General features: G+C 38.8%; 2 protein-coding genes across 4 annotated transcripts in view; one reads left to right on the top strand and one right to left on the bottom strand.

The window, feature by feature from the left end:
* Positions 1 to 3673, top strand: part of bmp2k (BMP2 inducible kinase) — a 92256-nt gene extending 88583 nt beyond the window's left edge. The window contains exon 16 of the mRNA XM_072253139.1: positions 1402 to 3673. Within this exon, the coding sequence (XP_072109240.1) occupies positions 1402 to 2801 (1400 nt within the window). The 3' untranslated portion in view covers positions 2802 to 3673. The remainder of the gene's footprint in view (positions 1 to 1401) is intronic.
* Positions 3674 to 4284: 611 nt separating this feature from the next.
* On the bottom strand, positions 4285 to 17217 carry paqr3a (progestin and adipoQ receptor family member IIIa). Of its 3 annotated transcripts, none has more exons than XM_072253141.1 (7): positions 17079 to 17217; positions 16425 to 16613; positions 13678 to 13840; positions 12337 to 12492; positions 8831 to 9028; positions 7121 to 7211; positions 4285 to 5841 (listed from the first exon to the last, which is right to left on the bottom strand). In XM_072253141.1, the coding sequence occupies exons 2-7, from the start codon at positions 16607 to 16609 to the stop codon at positions 5702 to 5704; spliced, it is 933 nt and encodes a 310-aa protein (XP_072109242.1). In that variant the 5' UTR covers positions 16610 to 16613; positions 17079 to 17217; the 3' UTR covers positions 4285 to 5701. The 3 variants fall into 3 exon arrangements, with proteins under 3 accessions (XP_072109242.1, XP_072109241.1, XP_072109243.1); XM_072253140.1 differs by having other exon boundaries at positions 16776 to 17216; XM_072253142.1 differs by lacking the exon at positions 16425 to 16613 and having other exon boundaries at positions 16776 to 17215.
* Positions 17218 to 17862: the final 645 nt, after the last annotated feature.

Genomic DNA, 17862 nt, shown 5'->3' with positions numbered 1-17862 from the left:
ACTGATCCCTGTGGCACACTACTAGTCACAGGCCTCCACTCGGAGAAGCAATTCTCTACTACCACTCTTTGACTTCTTCCATTGAGCCAATGTCTGATCCAATTTACCACCTCTCCATGTATACCTAGCCACTGAATTTTCCTAACTAACCTCCCATGCGGGACCTTGTCAAAGGCTTTACTGAAGTCCATGTAGACAATATCCACTGCCTTCCCTTCATCCACTTTCCTGGTAACCTCCTCGGAAAAACTCCAATAGATTGGTCAAATATGACCTGCCACGCACAAAGCCATGTTGACTCTCCCTAATAAGTCCCTGTCTATCCAAATGCTTGTAGATTCTGTCTCTTAGTACTCCCTCCAATAACTTACCTACTACCGACGTTAAACTTACCGGCCTATAATTTCCCGGATTACTTTTCAATCCTTTTCTAAGCAACAGAACAACATGAGCCACTCTCCAATCCTCCGGCACCTCACCTGTAGACCTTTAGGAAATATCTATTTAATACTGTTGAGTGACTTCTCCTTCACAGTAGGATAGTGGATTGAATTGGCGTGGTTTGCTGTCCCTTCTGAGCAATGGAGAAGCCCCTCGGTTGCCCATCATTGCTCTATCTGTACTGGAATTTTGCAAATGCAAGCATCTGATTTGTTTTTGTTGTGCTTGACCAGACTGTAGAGCAGTACATCTAACTGATAATAATCAGAGCCCAGAGGTTAGTGGATCAACTGGACTCAGATTGATTAGTTAATGCTGGGTGGATTGTCTGACTTTATTTTTTAGATTTTTTTTCTAAGATATACAACTGCATGGTTTATTAAACTCGTTCATTAAGTAATAGGTTTAAATTTGTGCCTCGAGTCACAAATGGATAGGAGTGGATAATTATAACAAATTTATTTTCCTTAGCAACATTAATGAACGAGGAATTTTGCAACCGTTCTGTAGATTCATGGTTACCATTTCCAATCTTTGATTTCATTCTACAGAATTATGTTCCCCCTTTTTGGTGGGAATTGAATATGCCTGTAAATTATTATCTGGTATCTTAACCTGTGTCCTTTCACTGTAATCTTTAGCTATTAGACTTTAAAACAAAACTTCCAAACAATTGCATGTTTAGAACCCAACAACATTTCTGAATTTATTGCAATAAATGCCTCTTGTATGCAACTGTTCTCTCTGTCTCTAAGACATATTTGCCACTGGAATCAAACTAATTTTGAACAAGATCCTTACCGCTAGCGGTTAAAACTTGTTCTGTTCAGTTGAGCTAGATTTCAGCACAACAGTGTTTCAAGACATTAAGAAGATTAACTTATCATATTCTTGTTTATTTCCCTAAATGTTTGTGTCTTTTTACAATTTAATTATTGTACAAATGTTATTTCTCCTTAGGAACAAGTACAAGAAGTGAAGAAAACGTGGAAAATTCAGGCAGTGCATTTAAATCCAGAACGCAAGGTTATACACTTCCACTCAGTGACCAGAGCAAAGAGGAGAAAAATGACCCAAATATCTTACAGAACAAAAAAAATGGAGAAGACTCGGACAGTGATTTTGAGTCTGACCCACCTTCTCCTCAGAGTAGTGAAGAGGAAGAACAAGAGGAGGATGAGTTCCACAGTGAACATGGAGAGTTCAATGATCCGGAAGCAGAAACATTTGGGCAGAGGCCTCTGTTAATGGAATCTGATGAAGATGAAGCGGGTGAAGAAGAAAAGCATAGCTCTGATTCTGATTTTGATCAGAATAGAGAAAGATCTTCGGTAACAGAACAAGGTTCAGAATACAATGCTGACGGTGAAAGTATTGCAAGTTTAGAGTCAGCAGCAGCACTTATCACCCCTCCAGACTCGCCTCGAATCAAAGGTGTCAAAACTCAAGATGAAGTAGATATGTTTGGTGCTGTGCCATTTGTGGGTTTGCAGCAGCATATGCAACTTGATAAAATAATGCAGAATAAAGAGAGTATTCCAAAAGCACCCTTCAAAACAATTGCTGTTAAGGAGCAGGAAGAGTTTGATGTATTTAGTAATGCACCATTTACCAGAAAATTACCTCATCCCACTTACTGCGTTGAAGGTACTCTGACACAAACACCACCTGTTTCGCCTAATGATGTGGACATGTTTGGATCTACTCCATTTCAGCCACTTCAGCCTGCTCAGCATAGAGAGGAGAGCAAAGAGGATGCTTTTGGACATGTTCCTTTTGAGGAGGTCACCACTCAGCAGCACAGATTAAAGCAGCGCAGTTTACAGAAACTTTCTTCTCGACAACGTCGCACCAAACAGGAAGCTTCTAGTGGTAATGGAAAACGCCACCATGGCACACCAACATCTACAAGAAAATCTACTAAACCCAACTATAGAACTCCGGAGCGAGTACGCAGGCACAAAAAAGTAGGGAGACGTGATTCACAAAGTAGCAATGAATTCTTGAATATTTCTGATTCTAAGGAGAATATTGGAGTGGCACTTACAGATGGAAAGGAGCAATGCCATTTATTGGCTACTGATGAAAGCCTTCTTGACCTATTTGGTGCCAAGCCATTCCACCCCCAAGACCTTGCCAGAAACTCTCAATACCAATGTCTAAGTGATCGAGGAGACCACAATCCTGTTGCTAACAGATCCAGACCTAGTTCTGTACATGGCACATTTCATGGTGGAGATGGGCTAAAAACTGATGATTTTGGTGCAGTGCCCTTTACTGAACTAGTTTTACACAGTGTTGCACCTCAACATGGTGATTTTGATCCATTTGGTGCAGCACCATTTCCTTCCAAACAATAGTCTTCCAATAGAAAAGACTATATGCTTTGTTAAAACTAATTTTCCACCACAAGGCCTTATGAGCAGGGCTTCTTCCCCATGCTACTCAATACCTCTGAGCGATTGTAGAGGGGGGAGCTCCCAGCTTACACTTATTCTCAAAAATAATCTGTGGAAATAGACTGTGTGCAATCCATTCCATTCCGGCTTTCATATTTTAAGGGATTTATAACTTCCTACTGTAATTCCTAATTTTATCTTGGAAAAATTTTTGTGAAAATCAATAATGTGAGCTTGCAGAACTAAAAACAGCTAGCATTTGAAATCACCAAGCGGAAGAATTGGACCTGATTATAGACTCTGCAGTTTGCTTTTTCTGAGGCAGATTCAATGATTTCCTCTGCAGAATAATCCTCAGGCTAGCAAAGTATCATGCCACATGTTTTGCTGTTTGTAACGTGATCATAATATGCAGCCAGTTAAGCCAAACAACTATATGCTTAAAACTGGAGTTTTAATACCCTTGTATTAAGTCTGTCATATTTTAATGCTTGCATTCAGCCAAGTTGCTTTTGTGTGAATGGAACTCAGACATCTAGTACATAGTCTTTGTATTGCTGCGATACAGTTAAAGTGCACTTTTGAGACTTGGAGACTTGAAAGTGAGCAAGTCTCTTTTTTTGTATTAATAGTTTAAAATTTGTTACATCTATCATTTACATTTAGTGGTTTTCTTTCCACTGTGTAATACATGGGGAGCTTTGCTCATTTTACATTTTTTTTTTGCAAACTGTATTGTTAAATGAATATTTAACAGTTGAAGGGATTGGATTGCCACACTCCCTTTATTCATTGATACCTGCAATAAATTCCACTTGAAATTATGGTTACAATGTTTTGAGTAAGAAAGATTTATTTTGGGCACCTAGAGTGCTTAGTTCATTGGTTTATAGAGTAATTGTGGAATTTTGTTAAGTTATTACTGACTGAAGTTTAACTTTGGAAATGTAATGCAAAATAACCAATTGACTGTGTGTATCTGAGCAACTTGCCTGCTTTGACCAATAGATATTGACTTCACGCAGAAACATTTAAAATGTGCTTTGTTTTTTTTCTAGGGGCTTGGGGGATAGAGTGCAGGGGAAGAGAGAAAATTTCATTCTATATTAGAACCTGCCTGGAAGCCCTATACAATGTCATAAGGGTCACTGGATTGAGTTAATCAAGTGAGATAAATTGTCTAGCACTGTTCCACTAAGCTGCATGGGTGCATGGTCCTGCAGTAACTGAAATGCTCCCGCGCATGTAGCATAGCCTTTGTTGCCTTGCAGATGGAATTCTCTTTCATATAATGTTTTATTAAAGTGCTGTGCATTCTCAGGCCTTGTTTTTAAAAGAAAATTATTAAGAACATTGCTGCCTAGCCCCAAATGACGCCTTGGACTTTATAGATACTTTGTAATTTGTGGATTTTGAAAGAACTGATGCAAATCAATAATTCAGCTTTGTTGAAAAAAGATTTTATTTGACAAGACCAGCACTGAATTACAGGAAAAGCAGAGTTCAAATATTAACATGAACCCAAAACACTTTTTCTGCAACAAAAAAAGCTACATTTTCCAACATGAATACAATCCATAAATCTAAGCACCACAAGACCAGCTTGTCCCTTTAAGGGCAAGTAGTAAAAATGTAAGAGTGAAAACAAGACAGATGGTAATTTTTTAAAACTGATCTTGAAGAGTGGTAGCTGTTTTGGTAAATTTTTTTTTCAATGCAAGAATGTTTTTTTAAAAAATTGCACTTAACCCTCTGAATTTTATAATTCAATCTGATGCTCTGAGTACTTTTCATAAAAAACAAAATGTACAAATTAGTGTTCAGTAGTAATGCTTTAACTGCATGGTTATCTAAATTTGTATTTTGGTAACTTTGACAGACAGCTATATTCTTGGTCTGCTCTAATAATCTGCCGGCCTTAGTTTACAACGATCTCTACTTGACCCCTTGTAGAAAGGTGGGTTGTAACCACGTTTCTTCTTGACCTCACATGAATTATACTGCACAAAGTACTGGACATGCTTTACAGCTGTAGTGCAATCCCATTTAGATTTTCACTTAAAAACACTGAAGTAATTGTGGTACAGTTGAGTCACTTCAAGCCAGTGCCAGCCATAATAGTATTCTTTGAAAATGCTGTAACTTAAGGTTTTAATTGTTTCTCCTAGCACTGTAGACTAGTTAATTTTAAATAACTGCCCATTCTCTTCCCATTTCTATTCCTTAGGACAGTACTATATCCTCCAAGTATTATGCATGCTTTAATTTAAAGAAGTTTGCCCTTTCTCATTTTTCACATGTGGAAATAGGAATATGCCTGTCTTCTCACAAACTCAACTAACTAGTTCAAAAACAGTTCACTTATTGCTGGCTTCAAATCTGCATGAATACTAAAATGTTAATGAAGTTCAGTTTTGGTTGCTTGTTAACCAAATGTACAAGATAATTACTGAACCTCTTAGAATCCTTGGACTCCCAAGCAAGGGTTAATAAAATACAGTGCATCACAGGTTTAAAACAACATCTAAATAATCTGAGATCCACATGGCTGTGACCAGCAACTTGCCAGTTCTTAAAAAAACTATGTCTTAGCCATTAATGTGTCCACTGATTTTCCAATTATTGACATTTCAAGAATTATTCTAACTAAATTCTCCATGTGGGTACACCTTAAAAGGCTACTGCAAAAACAGTTCATGTTTTACTGCTCAAGTCAAAAGCCAAATATCAATATGTTTAAATATCTATACAAGTAGTGAACACTTATCAAATCAACAATTAAAAATTGCTGACTTCCCCTGCTCAGTGTACTATTACAAACTCAATAGGCACTTAAGGAAATTTCTCACAAAACGCTACTGTTATGTATTGATTAATTCAGAACAGGGTTGGTTGTGTCTATATTGTGTAATATACACTCCAGTTTGGTGCCACCAATAAAACATCAGGACAACAAGGACATGCCAACACTGATGACTGGAACCCAGGTAGTTCACCTGTCCTGTAAAAAAGCATTAGACAGAACAAAGTGTCATTAGTGGAAAACCAATTTACTATATTACTACATTCTAAGGTCTTGATCTCCAACATAAAACTTTAATTCCTACTTATTGAAGCTTTAAACATGGAACACGCTGCTCTACAATTCAAAGTGGAAGATCCTGGTAAGGGATTAGATAAATGCCAAATATTTTCTAAACATACATCCCAAGTATTCCTCACACATTTAAGATCTTTCTTACTTAGTTTTAGTTTACCTTAGTGTAGGCATTGCTGAAAGGATTATTGTAGTCAGCAGCCATAACTTTATTTAAATACACTAAAGGAGTATACTTCAAAAAATTGAGTTGCTAGGTAGTATTACTGTGCTAAATTAATTGTCTACCTAACGGCAAAACTGTTGCTGTGGGTCCTCTGTTTGCAATATGTTAATAATTTGGATGAGATGTAGCATTTTTAAGTTTATGTATGCCATCAAAATTGATGAGCTGGTATAGCGAAGGTGATTGTCTGAAGCAGGAGTTCCCAACCCTTTTAATGCCAGACAGCCCGATCATTAACCGAGGGGTCCATGGACCTCTTGTCTAAAGTTTCAATACCATCTAGATCATCTGGAAAAATGGGCAAGGAAAAGTCAGCTGGAATTTAATTCAGACAAAGGTGAGGTGAAGCATTTTGGGAAGTTAACTAGGACATGATGTGTGCAGTGAATGTAACAACATGGATAGAAAAGTTACCAAGTAACAGGAAACTGTAGTTGTTGTTGTAGTTCTTTTTCAGATGATAAGTCTCCAGGGTTTACTGTTCGGATCTATGCTATAATGCCTTGAGTATACAGGGTGAAATTTCCAAATACACTGATAACAGAACTTGTGATGCAGAGTCAACTATGAAGAGGATAATTTAGAGATGGAAGAAATGGAGTGGAATGGGTAAACATGGAAAATAAACTTGTTGAATATGAATCGTCAAATCTGATGGATAATAAACAGATAATAAAACTCATAACTACTGTGATTCTGAACTACTCTTCTGAATACTGTACCCTATTCATATGCATGTGGAACATGCATTGGTGTAATTAAGCTCCATGTGTCCCAGTCTACACCTGTTTCAGGTAATTCTACTAATTAAAAAGCTGATTAATTATAAAATTAACCCATCCCCCCATCTAAATGCACCATGGATATAAGTTATGTGAAAACCAAGATGGTAACAAACTTTTCTTGCCACTAAACTTGGGTATAGTGTGGGAAAAAAAAACTTCTGTTCATACTCACCTGGGAAGTATCTTTCCGGGATTTTTGTGATATAGAGAAAAAAAGCTACTGCACCGATGAAATACATCACAAATATGCGTGGAACAAGTGCCTGAGATGCAGTAAAAGAAAAAATGAATTCTTATTCACCTTTTCCACAAAAATTGTTAGTTGGTGTTAACTTTTTTTAAAAAAAAATCAAAATTCTCCATATTTAAGAATAGCCTGCATTTACAAGTCAGGATTCTTGGCAGTGTAGACGAACAGAGGGAACTTGGGATCCATACTCATAGGTGCATCCAAGTTGCTGCGCAAGTTGATAAGGTGGTTAAGAAAGCATGTATTGTGTTGGCCTTCATTAATCGGGGAATTGAGTTCAAGAGCTGCAGGGTAATGTTGCAACTCTACAAAACTAGATCATACTTGAGTATCATGTTTTGTTCCGGTCCCGTTATTATAGAAAGGGTACAGAAGCTGTCGAGAAGGTGCAGAGGAGATTTATCAGGATACTGCCTGAATTAGATAGCATGCCTTAGGTGAAGTCAGCAGGGAATTTTCACTTTGGAATGATGGAGTGTAAGAGGTGTATCCCATGGTGGAAAGGGCATAATTTCAAGGTGAATAGAGGAAAATATAGGTGGGATATCAGAGTACTTTTTAAAAAAAAAAAAAAAAAAATAATTATATATATATATATATATATATATATATATACACACACACACAGTGTCAGTGTCAGAGTGGTGGTGTGTGGAGTGTGCAGCAAATACATTAGGAACATTTAAGAGACTCTTAGCCCTCCGTTTTTCTTTCATCCTTGTGCCAATGTGGGAGGGAAGTATTGGGTTGATCAGAGTAGGTTGAAGTGTCTGTGCACATGGACTGAAGGGCCTAACAGCTATAATTTTCTGCTCCAGATGTAGAAAATGTCCCCAACAACATCTCAGACCACACAGATGAAGTTGAAATAGGAGCTTAAAAGGTTGAATTAGGTCAGAGTGGTTAGGTTTCAGGCAAGGACAGCTGGAGTGCAGGTTCCAGATAGCCAGTCAAAAGTGTCAAAAAGAGGCAGAAAGAAAGGGGTTTGGTTGTGTGGGGAAAGTAAAGAAAAAAAATAGTAAATTTAGACTAGGAGTAGTGGTCATTTGGATTAACAGAATATTGCACAATTTACTATCTCCTGGTATTTTCAATAACATTAAATTATTACTCTAGCATTTCTGGTCTTATCTCCATCACATATTACCTTCACCCTACCCTTCCTCCCCACCTTCTGTACAACTGAAAATTAGTCTGCTTTTCCTTTTGCAAAGTTAACTGCTTCTCCCTTCAAGATGTAGAATGACCCTGGAGCTTACAATATTTAGTTTTTACTTGTTTATTTTTTATTTAGAGATACAGCATGGAATAGTCCCTTCCAGCCCAACAAGCCTATTTAATCATAGCCACAGGACACCCCACAATGACCTGGTACACCATTGGACTGTGGGAGAAAACTGTAGTTGATTAACTACTAAAGTTGGCATTAAATATTTTGGGCCAAAGGTAAAATAAATCTGAACTATGGAGTAGATTGTATCATGAAAGTTATTAAATTAAGCATACTGAGCTTTTGACATGTTAGGCAGAATACAATATTTGAAAGCCAAATCCAGCATCAAGTTTTGTTAATTTTAAACGTATCAATTGTATCAGGTTTGTACTACCGTTTACAGATGATGTTGCACGTACCTGAACTATGGGTGCACTCATCCCTCCATTCTGCCAAATCCAATGAATTGCTGGGATCAGCCCATATGCAGAAACACAGCAGAAAATGACTGTACGCAAGCTGTACCACCGCTGAGTGATGTAATATGGATGTATTTGTGCAAAAAATACTGCCAATATCATAGCCAGCACCATTATTAAGTACACTTGTCGCCAAAACTAAATAAGACAAAAATATAACATATTAATTCCAGAAACGGGTTTATGCTTAGAAAAACTGCTATATTGGTAGGTTGTTATTTCAATTATCTGAAATTCTGATAATTGACCAATAGTATTTCTGGAAGTATTAGTTGGGTTCTGTACCCAATTAAGTGACTAGAGACAGAAGTACAGTTTTCAGATGAGGGGCGCAGATAGGGTAAATGCAAGCAGACTTTTTCCCACTGAGGTTAGGTGTGACTAGAACCGGTGGTCAGATGTTAATGGCGAATGTGAAATATTTAAGGGGAACAACTTCATACAGAGGGTGATGAGAGTGTGGATCAAGCTGCCAGTAGAAATGGTGGCTAGAGTTTCTATTTCAACCTTTGAGAAATTTGAATAAATACATGGATATGTGGGATAGGCAGAGCTATGTTCCATGTGCAGATCAATGGGACGAGGCAGAATATCAGTTTGGCACAGACTGGATGTACCAAAGGTCCTGCTCCTCTGTTGTAGTGCTCTACGATTATTACTCTATGTAGGTCCTTGTCTTTAATGGCGATAATTTACTGTTATATTGGCCTCTTCCCACATCTTGAAGCAAATTTGAAAGAGGCAAGATTCACCTGCAAGTTCAAGTTAAATTATCATTCAAGCAAACATGAATGTAGCCAAATGAAACAGCATTTCTCTGGGGCCAAGGTGGAAAACACATTACCAACAGCACACAGAACATAGCACAAGTATTTACAATTTTAGAAGAGCACCCCACAAAGAAAAAAATAGTTCAAGTCCCTGAGTATCCACTTTTTCCACTAAATGAACACTAGGGGACAGCACCATCCCCTCCAAGTCTAGAACGAATTTCAGCACGCTCCACGAAGGCTCTTACTGCCTCAGAGTTTCCTCTCCTAGTCAGCTACATCAGGTGACTGCACCACAAAAGGAGCAATACAGCTCCCTCGACTGTCTTGTCAATAAACTGCACTTGCAGTATTCTACAGTACTAATGTCCAATGGGGTCTGCGATCACAATGAAAATGCCCAAGACAATCCCTTGCACCTTTCTTTTTGGATTGCGCACTGTCCAATGATACACAAGGCCAGGTGACAACACAACAGTACTAAGTCCAGCTCCATCGCTATTGAGCAACTTGCTGATGGGATAGTTCTGCAAATCCAGCAGTGACTTGTGACTGTAAGATGAACACAGACACCTTTGATTGGACCCATAGTGGACGCCGCATTGAGCGTACCACTATCTTACCAGAAGCTTGCCAGTAGCCTCAGCAATAGCTGTACTCCCAGAATTCAATGCAGGAGAGGAACTCAGGAAGGTTACAGTGACCAGGGTAGATGTACTGAGCAAATTCCTGAAGTTCTGGGGTAATCGAGTCCTAATAAGAGTTGATCATAAGATCTTGAGAAGTGGCTGGTGAGGTAAATGATGGATTGGTTTTAAATTTCAATATAGATTAGTGGAAGATTCCACTGAACTGGAAAAAAGCAAATGCAATTCTTTTATTCAAAAAAGGAAGATGAGGTAAAGTCAGTTGGCTTATATGTAAAAGGGAAAATGTTAGCTCTGTTTTGGAAGGGCACTTAAAAATATAAAAGGTAATTTGGCAAAGGAAACATGTTTTTCTAAAATGGAAGTCATATTTAATCCATCTATTGTTCTTTGGGAAAAATACCATACTCTAGATAAAGGGGAACTAGTGAAAAGGACTAAGATTTCCAGAAGGCATTTGATAAATTGCTGTATCAAAGATTGTTGCAGAAAATAAAACAATGGAGTAAGACGGCAACATATTAATGTGCATTGAAGTCAGACTTCAATGCACATTAATATGTTGCCGTCTTACTCCATTGTTTTATTTTCTGCAACAATCTTTGATACAGCAATTTATCAAATGCCTTCTGGAAATCTTAGTCCTTTTCACTAGTTCCCCTTTATCTAGAGTATGGTATTTTTCCCAAAGAACAATAGATGGATTAAATATGACTTCCATTTTAGAAAAACATGTTTCCTTTGCCAAATTACCTTTTATATTTTTAAGTGCCTGCCTTACCAGAAATTGAATGGCAACATGGAATAAATAATTGTAAGCTTAAATGAAATGTGAAGAATAGCTATGGAGAATACAGGACTCCTCAAAGACCAGAGAGAACATCTACCGTATGTGTGGAGCTACAGATGTAAGGCAAAATCCTCAATGAATATTTGTTTTTATAGTGAAGACATGAAGTCTAGAGAACTTAGGAAAATTACTGAGAATGTCATGAAGATAATCCATATAACAGTGGTGGTGTTAGATATCTGAATATGTATGTAGGTAGATAAATCTCCTGGGCCTGACTAGATACAACCAAAAACACTGGGAAGCTAGAGAAGAAATTGCAAGAGTCCTGGCTGAGATCAATGCATCACTGTGAGAGGAAAGGCACCAGAAGAGTGGAGGATGGCTAATGTAATGCTTTTGTTTAAAAAGACTGCAAAGAAAAACCTGGTGACAATAGGCCAGCAAGCCTAACATCTGTGGAGGGAATTCTATGGGACAAGATAATGAAAACATTTGGAAAAGACAAAACTTGTTAGCATAGCTTTGTGCAAAGGAAAATCACTTCTCACATTGTTTTTGTTTGAAGTAGTAACCAAAAAGTCAATGAAGACAAGGAAGTATACATAGTTTATACGAACTTCAGAAATGCCTTTGAAAGAGTTCCACAGGGTAGGATGCTCTGACCAGACACATCTTAAACAATCAGTTATCTCTCATTAGGAAAGGATGCACAAGCTAGGCTTGTATTTGCTGGAATTTAGAAAAGCGAGCAGTGACTTCAAAACAGAGGATGAATAGGAAAGGATGTTTCCTCTGAGAGAATCTAGAACTAGTAATTACCAACTTAAGACAAACAAAGCAAAATTCCTCCACCTATTCTCAAAATATCACAAAATTTGTGGTCTCTCCCTCAAGTGGTAGAGGTAACACAATTTGTTTTTTTTTTGCAGTACGAAATAAATACACAATAAGCAGAGGTTTGAACATAAGAGATAAACAAAGGCACTGAGATTACCAAAGGTCAAAAGGAAGAGCGGAACAAGGATACACTCAATTCAGCCAAGATTTCATCTGGTGGAGTCAAGCAAGTGGTCTGATCCTGCTCCATATGCACACATGTGCATGTTGTTTGTGTATAGAATTCCAATTCAAATTTAACATTTTGGTTAATAAAATGCCAAGTTTTAGGTGTTCTTTTAAAAAGATATCTTGTATAGTAGTTTAAATAGACAGTAGAAGAAAAAGAAATTGATTCACCTCATTACAGTAAAAGGCATAGAACACTGCAGGAACGTAACAGCCCAAAATCCCTATGGCAATGCCAGCATAATCAAGGGCCATCCAGCGACGATTTGCTTTCTCAGAGCGATGACAGCAAAATAGGTGATATCCCACTGAACAGAGCATGCAAACCTGCAAAAGCAAAATCACCAATTTATAGAAAATGTATAAATACAAATTGTAAAAATTCACATTCTAATGCCCAAGACAAAACATAGAAACATAGAAAATAGGTGCAGGAGTAGGCCATTCTGCCCTTCAAGCCTGCACTGCCATTTATTATGATTATGGCTGATCATCCAACTCAGAACCCCGCCCCAGCCTTCCCTCCATACCCCCTGACCCCCGTAGCCACAAGGGCCATATCTAACTCCCTCTTAAATATAGCCAATGAACTGGCCTCAACTGTTTCCTGTGGCAGAGAATTCCACAGATTCACCACTCTCTGTGTGAAGAAGTTTTTCCTAATCTCGGTCCTAAAAGGCTTCCCCTCTATCCTCAAACTGTGGCCCCTCGTTCTGGACTTCCCCAACATCGGGAACAATCTTCCTGCATCTAGCCTGTCCAATCCCTTTAGGATCTTATACGTTTCAATCAGATCCCCCCTCAATCTTCTAACTTCCAACGAGTACAAGCCCAGATAGTCTTCAGCTTTTAAACAAATTTTAGAATAATATTTGCATACTCATCTCAAATATGGTATATCTCAAGCAATACTTGTCCTGCAATTACACCACTCTCAAAATTAAAGAACTGTAGTTACAGAAAGAGCAAAATAAGGAAGTTTCCATTAGCAAGAGAATATTCATAGATAATCCTATTAAATCCTGCACATGCTCAATTAGAACTATTACTGCAAATCAATGCTTTGAACCTAATCAATAGGAACCAATTATCTTTTTCAAATCAACCTGAAAATTTCTGTAAGTAACTTAGATATTATATTCTTGAGATGTTTATTATACTGCACTTTGTCATACTGATGACATTCTTTTCCTCACAATATGACACTAACCAACTGAAGACTGTGGTCAGTATTTCCTTCTCCCCAATGCTTCTGCAATGTTGGGATAACATTATAAATCAATTTCACTCATTAAAAACATTCCATATTTCAATATTTGACCAAAATATATTAGGTTAGAAAAAAATTGTCACCTTTGTCAGCTTTAAGCAAAGTGGAAAGGAGAATACAGACAATATGGAGCAATAACAAAAAGGTTGACAAATGTTGCTTTATTCAAGTGCTGCCAAAATAAGCAAGATATAAAATGATCCTTGTTCAAATAAAGAATTGATCTACTGTAAATCACTTACCTGAAAGCAGAAGAGACAGATAGAATATATAACATAATCATCCCTGGAGGCATTTGCTTCAGGAAGTACAATGGTCATATCATAAATACCAAGACCAAAGAACAGGAAAAATCCAAGAAGGTGACTCCAGATATTCACCGTCTCATTAGAAAGGACGAATAGACTGTAAGGAAAAATGCCTATTATTACACAGCAAAAGTACAAGGATATCTATTTATGTTTCAGACTAGATGCCAAGTCTTCTGATGAAGAATACAAAATCTCTGAATCTGTTAGAACAGAACATGAAAAGTTCTCCTGTGACCACGCGGATGCTCCAGTTTCCTCCCACATTCCAAAGGCATACAGATTAGTAGGTTAATTAATCACATGGGTGAAACTGGTAGTGAGGGTCAGCAACTTTAAATTCCTTGGTGTTTTCAGAGCTTCTGTCTTGAGCGCCATGACAAAGATAGCATGGCAGCGCCTCTACTTCCTAGAAGTTTGCAAAGATTAGGCATGTCATCTAAAACTTTGACAAACTTCTATAGATATACAGTAGAGTGTATTGACTGGCTGCATCATGGCTTCGTCTGGAAACACCAATGCCCTTGAACAGAAAATCTTACAAAAAGTAGTGGATACAACTCTGCCTATCTCAAGTAAAGCCCTCCCCACCATCAAGCACATCCACATGAAGTGCTCTCACAAGAAAGAAGATTCCATCAAGGACCCCACACCATCCAGGCCTGCTCTCTTCTTGCTGCTGCCATTAGGACTAGGGTACCAGAGCCTCAGGACGCACACTGCCAGGTTCAGGAACAGCTATTACCCCTCAACCAACAGGCTCTTCACTCACCCTAACACCAAAATGTTTCCATAACCTATGGGCTCATTTTCAAGGACTTTTTGTCTAATGGTGTTGATATTTATTGCATATTTATTTATTTATGTTTCTTTTTGTATTTGCAGAGTTTGACATTCTGTTGCCCATTGGTTGTTCGTCAGTCTTGTGCAGTCTTTATTATGTTTCTTTGTATTTGCCATGAATGCCCACAAGAAAATGAATCTCAGGGTTGTATATGGTGACATATGTATTTTGTTAATAAATTTACTTTGAACTTCTTCAGTTTGCCACCCCGAATATTAACACCAATCTCCAATTATAATTCATATGAATTTTGAAATTCCAATGGCTCAGCCGTTCCAGTGCCTTGAAAGAGTACTCAGACCTCACGGGTATTTTCACATTTTACTGTCTCATCTTCCGAACTTTAAAATATACTGAAGAAGGATTTTTTGAGCTAACCTACAAAACATTGTGCATCTTGTCAAATCAAGAGAAAAATTCCAAAACTTGTCAACAATTTACGAAGAAGTGAAAAAAAAATGAAACTACAGCCACAGTGCCTAGGTCAGGCCACCCTCTAAACTTAAGGCGCCAGAGAAGAACAGCACTCCTAAGAGAGGCTACAGTGATGCTAACAAGTCAATCTGAGTACGCTGTAGAAGTCAGTGACTGCAACATGAGATGAATTTCATGGCTCCACTATCTCTAAAGCCTTGCATAAAAAGAGTATTTATGGAAGAGAGGCAAGGAAGCCCTGGCTAAAAAAAAAGCATATCCTTGCCCATAAAGACTTTGCAAAGCATCACTTAGAATATCCTATAAAGATGTGGAAGGTCTTGTGATTGGGTGAGACTAAAGTGGAACTTTTTGGCCTCAACACTAAGTGATATGTGTGGCGTAAATCTAATACAGTGCATCAGCCAAGTAACACTGACTGACTATAAAACATGGTGGAGGTTGCGTCATGTTATGGGGATACTTTTCAGCAGTAGGGACTGGAAATCTGGTCAGGACTGATGGTAAGATGAATGCTGCTAAATAGAGAGAGATCCTGGATTTAAAAAAACCCTGCTAACCTCTGCCAGAAAGCTTAAAATATGGAATAAGTTCACCTTTCTGCAGGACAACGACCCATAGTACACTGCCAGAGCAATCATAGAGTAGCTTCAAATGAAGAAAATTGATGTCCTTAAGTGGCCCAGTCAGACTCCTGACCTTAACCGGATTGAACATCTCTGGCAAGACCTCAAGGTTGCTGTCCACCGCCATTCCTCAACTAAACTGGCATAGCTTGAGCAATTTTGCAAGGAAGAATGAGCAACTCTTGCTCCATCACATTGGGTAAATCTCTATTAGCTTTGCACAAAAAGATAGATGGCTGCAATAGTTGCAAAAGGTAGTTCAACTAAGCAAAGGGGGGTGAATACCTTTGAACTGCAAACATTTTAGATTTTTAAAAAAAAAGTTTTTCATGCCTTACAGTTTTTGCTGTTTTTTGGACTCTACTGTGTAAAAAGCATATGATACACAAATAAAAATTCTCCGTTAAATTGATCGAAATCCCTAGTTGTAATACTCATTTATGTGAGCAAAGGGCATCTTGTGGTTCCTTCTCACTTACCAGGGCCTGATGTCTGTTTAAATTTATTTACATGTTTGCTACCTTCCCTTCAGACCTACCAAGCTTCCATTTCCCCACAACCCCCTTTACTTGCCAGTTAAACTGGAAAAAGTGTCATAGCTATAAAAAATAAATTAAATGTTAAGATTACTGATAGAATAACATTCAATTATATTGAAAAAACTACCCATCAGCACAACCTCAAAGTGTACTGGATTAATAGTTTTACTGTACTTGAAAAATACACTAAGAACTAATATGAAGAGGAATGTGACTTTTAAAAATTCTATAACCCACCTCTTTAAGCACAATTTTGAAGGTAGGTAAGCTCTGTATCCATCTGTAATATAAGGATTATCCTTAAGAAAAGATGGAATTTGTTCATAGGTATACAGACGGATACCTCGTGGCACAAGCACAGGCCAATAGTGGTAATTTCCTAATTCAATGAAGTGGGTATTTTTGAGTAACTTCTGAGGCATGGTGCTGCAAATGAAGAAATAAAAAAACAAGGCAGGACTTTATAAATAATGGTCAATTTATACAAAAAATAGATGGTCAGTAAAACCCAGTTCTATACGTTATTCGAATACTCAAATCCGCCAAAATAATTCTAAATGCAATCCAAAACCAGTTCGCAACTATTACCTAAGACGAGAACAACAGCCTGGAGACACTGGGAGTCATCAAACCCCTACTGAAAGAGGCACCAGCAGAATGGGTCGTTAAATTAAAGCAGCCGAAGATAGGTGCGTGCTCCGGTGCCATACCCGTCCAGGTAAACACCGGGCACTGTCGCTGCTGTCAGAACCTCGGTGCCCAGCCAATGAAAACCAGCTCCGCCCCACCCAGCAACGGCGGTGTGGTTTCTCGGGCCCGACTCCTGGTCGCACAACACGCCCGTTAAGCAGATAAGCAACCACCTGACCCGGTCAGTTGGCGAACCATCACCTCGGGCCTCAGAACGTGTGCCACCGCCGCTCCCGCCCCCGCAGGCAGAAGGTGACAGGCTAGGACAACAGAGCCCGAGGCTCCACAGATGGCCTTTCCGCCCGAGCCCGCGGCGGATGTGGTCACCAAGTGGTTTCCGGGAGGAGGGGCCCGGCCGGGCCCGGGCCGGGGAGAGGAGAGAGGACGGAGACCGGCGGAAAGGCGTGTAGATTGGGGCGAGGAGGCGAGAGATCGGCACCCTGGGGTGAGGGGGAAGAGACAGGGACCAACAATTGCCCTTTCCTCCCGCATCGGTCATCCGAGAACCCGCACAACCGGTGAAAGCGAGTTACCATCCCGGGAGCTGCCCATTAAAGGGTAACGGGTTTGATAATGCAGAAGTTCAAAGCTGAAATTAGGAATGTGGTTGAGAAATGCAGATATTGCAGAATTGTTATGATTAGTGGAGAGGTACATTTAAGGAAATTGACGTTGCACTTATATGTAAATAGGAAGTTTTCTTTCAAAAAAGCTTACTGACAATTTAGTCCTGACGAAGGGTCTCGGCCCGAAACGTCGACTGTACCTCTTCCTATAGCTGCTGCCCGGCCTGCTGCGTTCACCAGCATTTTGTGTGTGTGTTGCCTGACAATTTAGTACTCTTGGAGGACTCAGGAGAATTGAAAGTGATACAAGAAATTGAAATGATGTGTGATAGCTGGTGTAGCATGAAATAACAAGTCAGATGATTACGTGTCATGACTGTTTCATTAAAGTTATTTCAAAATCAAATGTCATGTGATCA

This window comes from Mobula birostris, chromosome 3 (assembly GCF_030028105.1).
Source record: "Mobula birostris isolate sMobBir1 chromosome 3, sMobBir1.hap1, whole genome shotgun sequence".
NCBI lineage: Eukaryota > Metazoa > Chordata > Chondrichthyes > Myliobatiformes > Myliobatidae > Mobula > Mobula birostris.
This window is presented reverse-complemented; position numbering and strand designations above follow the sequence as displayed.

What these genes read in the sequence shown, in the direction of transcription:
- paqr3a (XM_072253141.1), bottom strand. Translation starts at nt 16,609, where the DNA reads ATGCCTCAGAAGTTACTCAAAAATACCCACTTCATTGAATTAGGAAAT. An exon ending in TCAAAATTGTGCTTAAAGAG is followed by an intron (nt 13,841 to 16,424) that starts GTGGGTTATAGA and finishes TTTTCCTTACAG; the next exon opens with TCTATTCGTCCTTTCTAATG. An exon ending in CCCGGAAAGATACTTCCCAG is followed by an intron (nt 5,842 to 7,120) that starts GTGAGTATGAAC and finishes GCTTTTTTACAG; the next exon opens with GACAGGTGAACTACCTGGGT.